A 7,684-nucleotide genomic window follows, 5' to 3' on the forward strand; every position below is an offset into this window, starting at 1 on the left:
AGATGCCCCCCCCCCGCCAGAGCCCTGCGCTGCCCGGACCAATGAGTTCCGGGCAGCGCTATGGGCTGGATCGGAGGCGTCTGACGTCGACAGGAGAAGCCAAACAGGGGAGCGCGTTATATACGCGTTCCCCTGTTTGCTATTGATGCCGGCGACGATCGCACTAGAGGGACACATGCGCCCTCTAGTGGTGTTTCATGTAGCTACCACTCTGGTAGCTTTACATGAAACAAAACAAAAAAATAAAAAAAAAAGGATTTTTGCCTATATGGCAAAAAAAATTAACCGCCAGGAGGGTTAAAGATAAAATGGAGAAAGTGATGCCTGGATATGCCTGCTGACCCTTCCAATGCCCAAACTGAAAGCACAACATCATAGGCTTCTAATGTCTCACATCTCTCACTGCCTTGCTAGTTACTGAGGGAACTTGCCATAAGGATGTGGTGAGACACTATCTATAGCTAATTCTGCATGTGTTTACTAACACTTTCTGCAAGCGGCTTGTTTCCTTGTTGGACTTTTATGCGGTGGGTCTAACTGCCATTACATCATACTGCTTCCGCATAATCTATCCTGCCGTTTAACTGTGCTGCTGCTACGAAGTGTGTTGCTGGATTTATTCCTAATATAGAACTCTGAAGATGCTGTATTTTGCACAAGCTTGAGGCTATTTGAAATTTTGGCCCTTCTTTTTTCGGACATTGCATGGTCTCTAGCAGTCGACACTAAACAGCATTCTACTTATTGGGACACAGGCAAAATCTATGATCTATGCAACTAAAGCATGAATGTTGTGAATGGGGCGAGAATGTGGTTCGGACGCGGGGTAGGGCTGGCCACTCCACTGTTAACATCCTTTTTTTAACATTTGATAACTTCATAATATTGAATAAAGTTTTGAAATTTTAAATAGTACCGTATTTTATGTGTATTGATTGGCACATATGCGCCCTCCATTTCCCAGTTCCACGTTCTTACAGCTGCCCAGTGCCTCATATCTAAAGGCTGGAAGAATGTCAACCCTCCTTCACTCCAAGAACTGCGCAACAGGATTATATATAAACTGATGAGATAAACAACTATATTTATTCTCCTTCTCCTACATTTTTTTTTTAAATATCCCACAGTTTTATTTTATAATTAAATCTGCTGTTTAAGTTATTACTGTTTCATTGTCTCTGTTCAATGACATTCTTGCCAGAGCTAAAATACGTGAACTATGAAACCTGTTTATCATTTTCCTGGTCTTGGAAACCATTTTCTGCCAGGAAAGTGATTTATGGTTGTAACTCCTTATCAGTGTGGGTCACCTTATAGTCTGACCAGGTCTGAACTGTCATTTGCATTCCTGAAGTTTAACTCTATCAGGCAAAGAAAGAAAAAAAGAAACACAGCATAGTTATTTGTGTGCTTGGTACTGTACATACACATGTCTATCTCATCATGTCACATGTCACCTCGTGTATCCTTTAACAAGATATATAATAATATGATTAATACTATGATTTGGATGTGTATCTGATGGTATTTATATTTGAAATTGGATTACGGGGGTTGGCACTACCTCTCTTTCTCTCTGTTATTCTTTCCTTTTCTCTCCACTTTTCTTTCCTTCTTTCCATACTTCTACACTGTTTTAGGGACTACATGCATCCAGGGTGACCCTTATTTTCTAAATAATGTTTGCAAGTTGAGAATACATTAGTCTGCTCAGGGTCTGTGGCAGTGTAAACCCGAGTGTGCCATCTAATTTGCATTTTCTTCTTAGTTATGCCATTTATGTCTTATGTTGTATCTTCTTTTTGATTCTCTGAGGTGCATTACTTGTCACGATTGTATGCTCAGCATGTTCATTGTGCTTCTTTATAAAAAAAAATACAAAAAAATGGCTGCTCCTAAATGACGCTGTTGCCGATAACAACTGGCCCAGCACCATCCTTATTAGATCAAAGTGTCGGGATCATTGACGGCAATCTCCTCCCCACTGCACTGGCCATCTCCTCCACCACACTGCATGTTTGATGATCATAGGACGCTGCTCCCAGATCTGGTCTGACCTATGTGGATCAAAATGTCGGACAAAGTCGGTTACTTTGATGCCCACCAGCAGCACGGAGCGCCACGTAAAAACCAAATTATCCTGGTATTAGTGCAAGCATAGCAAATTATAACACTCTCGTTATGCAATGCGAACAGTGTGAATCCAGCCATAGTTCAATTCCCTATTATAGTCCAAGGTCAGTTTTGGGGGCTTCCAAGTTTCAAAAACAGATGGTAGACCAGAAAGCACTTTTGGCAAGCCTATCGCCTGAGGATGTTCCCATAAACAGTGCAGAGCAATCCTCTGCTTGTACCATACACAGTAAATTGCTATAGGCCCTTCATATCAAGCTATAGAGGCGCAGTGCCTCAGAGAATACCTGCTTTAACAATCAAACCTTATTTAGAAGATCACAAAATTAACCACTACTGCGAAAAAAATCAAAAAATTAAAATACATGTAAACACATAGAAATAGGAAGTACATTTCTTCCAGAGTAAAATGAGCCATAAATTACTTTTCTCCTATGTTGCTGTCACTTACAGTAGGTAGTAGCAATCTGACAGAACTGGCAGGTTTTGGACTAGCTTATCTCCTAATAGCGGATTCTCAGGGTTTTGTTTAGTTTCAAGAGCTCTAACTGCCAAAAAAAAGTGTGCAGTGAGCATGGAGGCTGGCCAGCATCATTGTATACATATTTTTAATGGAATGTCTTTATAAAGAATAAAAGCCTTGCTGAGAATCCCCCATGAAGAGATGGACTAGTTCAATACCTGGCAGTTCTGACAGATTTCTACTACCTACTGTAAGTGACAGCAACATAACAGAAAAGTAGCGTAGTATGGATACAGAGGTGCCGAAAGGATAAAAGTATCTAAAAATTTTAAAACATTGAGGAGGCAGTGGGGGACTTACCTGCGTGTCAAATACAACAAGCTTATTTACATGCTCCGAGGGACAATGCAACACGTTTCGCAGGTTTTCACAGGCACCCTGTCCTCTTCTTTTGGAACATACTTCTTATTAGTATATGTTTACATGTATTTTAAATTATACAATTTTTCACGGTATTGGTACTCCAATTGTGGGGGTTTCCTGTGTGGGCACACCTGTCTGCTTCTGCATACACACACACACACACACACACACACACACATATATCACACACACATATATCACACACACACACACACACATATATATCACACACACACACACACACACACACACACACACACACACACACACACACACACACACACATATATCACACACATATATCACACACACACACATATATATCACACACACACACACACACACACACACACACACACACACACACACACACACACACACACACACACACACACACACACACACACACACACACACACACACACACACACACACACATATCACACACACACACGCGCGCGCGCGCGCACACACACACACACACACACACACACACACACAGTGAAAGGGTCAGTTAGAAAGAGGAATTGGGAATTTCATTCTGTTCTGTAAAACACTCCGCAAAGTTTTAGTGCTATATTCTTGAAAAACATGAAATAGTACAAATAAATGAATATATTTAGTGAAATACTAAAGATATCTTATGTGAATGATAGCCTATGTTTTCCTGACTTTCTATAGAGAAAAAGTGAATTAGGCATGCTGGGACCTGTAGTTCTGCAATAATCTGAGCATTCTTGGTACTGCATTTTATGCACCTCATGTAGACGTGCTGGCTAGTAGAGTATTTTTTTAACCTTTATCTTCACATAGCTTTTTCTGGAATATCACCTAATTATAACACATTTCCTTAACATGATAAAGATCACACTATATGAGAACCGGATGCGTGTTTCCATACTACACGCCTTCTCCACACACCTCAGAATTTAGCTAGGAGGGAATTTCCAAAGTAAAGCATGCTGCTGACTCGTAAGCTTTCAGCAGCTCATAGGAAGTGGGCGGTGCGCGGTCTTTATAAGCAGCTCTGTGCTCCTAGCTGTCAGATACTCACAATGAACAGCAGCAGCGTGCAGATATCACTGTCCTCCCTTCCCAGCTGGGGGACAGAACAGGCTGGTTCTCTGTTCCTGCAGCCTTTATGGGACTTTGTCAGATCTCAAGAGCACATCAGGTCTCCCTTCTACCCAGCCATGTTCTCATTCATTGTCTATATGGCTTTCTGTCTGCCATATATGGCACTGGACTTTCTATGTCTCAGAATACCAGCCTTGAAGAAATACCAAGTTCAGCCCAAATCCAGACCCACGTTGGGGATGGTGCTGCACTGCTTGGCACACACTATCTACAGTCACCTGGTGTTCATATTCCCACTGACTGTCGCCTACTGGTACTGGAGACCCGTTCAGCTGCCGACACTGGCACCCGGGCTGCATCGCTTCATACTGGACATCATTGCTTGCCTGCTGCTATTTGACTTCCAGTATTTCACCTGGCACTTGCTGCATCACAAGATCCCCTGGCTGTACAAGACCTTCCATAAGATGCATCACAAGTACACTGCCACCTTTGCCCTGTCCACTCAGTATTCCAGCGCTTGGGAGATGCTGTCCTTGGGGTTCTTTGCCAATGTCAGCCCAGTGATGATGGGCTGTCACCCAATGACTGAGATGGCTGTCTTCATCATCCACATCTACCTGTCAGTGGAGGACCACTGTGGCTATGACTTGCCATGGGCTACGCACAAACTGGTACCCTTTGGGTTGTGTGGGGGACCAACCCATCACGATCTCCACCATGAGAAGTTTGTCTGGAATTATGCACCTTACTTTACTCACTGGGACAAGTTGTTCAGTACACTGGCAAAGCAGACATCAAAGGAGTCACGTGACTGATGATAGCGCAAGTAGATATCCTTGCAACTCATGCCATGTCCAAATAATGAACTCTGATTTCAACTGCACTAGAAGTCAGTGTTTTCTCAGCGGAGCTGGACTCTGCCCTACATTGTGCCTGAAGTCAGTGAATAGGACATTGTAGAAGGAAAGACTGTCAGTGCTACAGACTGTGTTCCACAGGCAGTGCCTACGTGACAGTCAGCCACCTGAAATGCCATCCGTTCCAAACAGGAGAGTCCAGTAATGAACACAAACCAAGATCTGTTCTTTGCGATATCAAACTGGACCTGGACTTTACTCCTCTAATATCCGGTCAACATTGCAAAAGAAATGCAAGGGAAAAAAATCTGCATTGAAATCTGTGCTTAGAATATACTTTGTAAACAAAACAGGAAAAAAAATTGAAAAAAGTGACTTTTACATTTTTATATGAGAATAAGAATCTTGCACTCATTTTATAGACTTGTTTATGTTATTACGCTATATTATTCTTGCAAAAAAAGTGCAAGTTCTGAACTTTACATAGTGTGTTGCACATGGGAGGGTTTAACCGGCGCTGACAAATGTATTTATTGTATGAATGATATTTGAGTAGTAGAGGAAGGGGCTACAAGGTACGTTGCACTTAAAGATTTGATAGTTTACAGTCCGTTCCTGAAGGTGACAGTATAAAGGAGGGGACTGAGAAGCATATCTGCACTGTGATGATGGTTAGTGGAGGTTAAGTCAGAAAGTGTGGGAAATGGGAAAGACTTGATGTATTATCTAGATAGAAGGTACAATGTAAGTTTGCAGAATAAGAAGAGGATTTGGGAAGTCGGAATATGTGGAAAGCGATGTTTAGTACAAAAAAAGCTAACATTCATTTCTGATTGGTGAACTATCCCATCACAATGATGGGTCATCAGAACTGAATTCTTTGGGAACTGAGAAGAAAATGGCCAGTGGACAATAGTTTTGTAGGTCATTAAGCAACTGAATGTGCTGTGCCAATAAATATTAGTCTAAAAGGCCATCATACATTTCTGTACGTTAATTTGGTGTTCTTGTCCGTTCATCCACTGATTGGGCAATCGATTGGAGTTATCGATTCCCCCAAAGGGATGACTGAGGATTGCCTCAGAAGCTGAACTACTAACCATCTTTGCAGTAGTAGTAATTAAGCTGAGCTGATCAGTGTACAGCAGGCAAAACCAACAAGATATTACTATTTTATGCTAATGTTATGCAAATGTGTGCAGATGGCAAAAAGGACCAATCAAAGCCAACTGTTGCAAGTGCAACATTTGATTGGTCCATTTTCAAGCTGCATTACATTTGCATCAACTCGGGATTCATAGCATCTCACCTACCATCTTGTAAGGTAATTTACCTGCACAAGAGAAAAGATTCCAATTTGCACTAAACACAGCTGGCTGTGAAATGTGATATTTCTATATTTTGCAATTTTTCTATTTAAAAATGTGAATTGTAATTATTAAATATTTATATATTACTAATTATGTTATATTTTTCAGATACCTTTTTTAACAATACAACAGTAGACTTTTCTATTTAAATAAATATGTTTATTTCTACAAAGGATTATGTAATTAAAATGTTTAAATTTTAAGAGATTGCATTGTGTTTGTGTGTCATTCATGCCTGCTGCATTATGTGTGTATAATGGGAAGGATATACTTGGCTTCCACTAGGGCTAAGCTAAAAATGATGAGTCTGTCCTTCACCAGGACTCATATCCTCCTATCACTACAACAGTGGAGATACAGTTTTAAGCAACTGTGGTTTCCCATGATGCATATCTCCCGAATATGCAAATTATCTCTATGCCCCTGAAAGCCAGACAAGTGAGGATTCGCAGACACAGGAGTGATGCATCATGGGAAACCACAATGGCTCACTTAATGATGAATTACTGCAAATACCTTCTGTTTTAAGAAGGCAAAATTATATTCAGCATTGCTTTATAGAAAGAGTGTTCAGTCTCTTTTAGCCCCTTATACTTTCCTGGTGGTTCTGTGTCACCCTGAGCTATCTGTAAGAGGTTTTGAATTACGATGATACCATTTATTGGCTAAGTATCATCCTGATTCCAAACTTCTTGTTTTTACTGATGGCTGACACAATACAATACTCTACTGCTACTACATGAGCTGTCTGCGCATTCTGGATGAAAGCCAATTAACCTCCCAGTGTGTCTATGGAGAAAAGCCATGCAAATACAGTGAGAACATACAAAATCCATAGACAGGGGCGTAACTATGGGGAAGCAGACTCTGCAACTGCAGGGGGGCCAAGAACTGTGGGGGGCCTCAAATACTTACCCCCCCTCCCTGAAATTCAGGCATCAATCCTCCAGATTAGGTGGTCACACATGTTATGGGTATGGGGATTATGATGGCCATACTTGTTATATAACCTCCTGCAGATGACTCTTTTGTTACCAAAGGGACGAGTCGGGACAAGGGCCTCCAGCACCCAAGGCTGAGACCCCAAAGTGCACCCCTCCATCCCTCCCACCCCAGCCGTCACACACTGATTGCTATTAGACTTAAGGCTCGTACACATGTCTGACTGAAGCCAACGACGGGTCCGTCGGCACCCCCAGCGGATCATTCAGAAACAGCCTTATTAGTCCACCGACAGACTGTACACACGCTGTACTGCCTGCTGAAAACCCGCCCAGTGGGAGGTGCCGACGGACCCGTCGTTGGCTTCAGTCAGACATGTGTACGAGCCTTAAGCAGACAGTACAGCGTGTGTACAG

General features: G+C 41.9%; 1 protein-coding gene across 1 annotated transcript; it reads left to right on the forward strand.

The window, feature by feature from the left end:
• Positions 1 to 4,074: 4,074 nt before the first annotated feature.
• Positions 4,075 to 6,479, forward strand: LOC137536698 (cholesterol 25-hydroxylase-like protein). The gene has a single exon (XM_068258927.1). The coding sequence runs from the start codon at positions 4,075 to 4,077 to the stop codon at positions 4,912 to 4,914; it is 840 nt and encodes a 279-aa protein (XP_068115028.1). The 3' UTR covers positions 4,915 to 6,479.
• The last annotated feature ends 1,205 nt before the right edge of the window (positions 6,480 to 7,684 follow it).

Source organism: Hyperolius riggenbachi, chromosome 10, assembly GCF_040937935.1.
Source record: "Hyperolius riggenbachi isolate aHypRig1 chromosome 10, aHypRig1.pri, whole genome shotgun sequence".
In the NCBI taxonomy this organism is placed as follows: domain Eukaryota; kingdom Metazoa; phylum Chordata; class Amphibia; order Anura; family Hyperoliidae; genus Hyperolius; species Hyperolius riggenbachi.

Bases quoted from the DNA above. Each gene is read 5' to 3' on its own strand.
- LOC137536698 (XM_068258927.1), top strand. From the start codon at position 4,075: ATGAACAGCAGCAGCGTGCAGATATCACTGTCCTCCCTTCCCAGCTGG.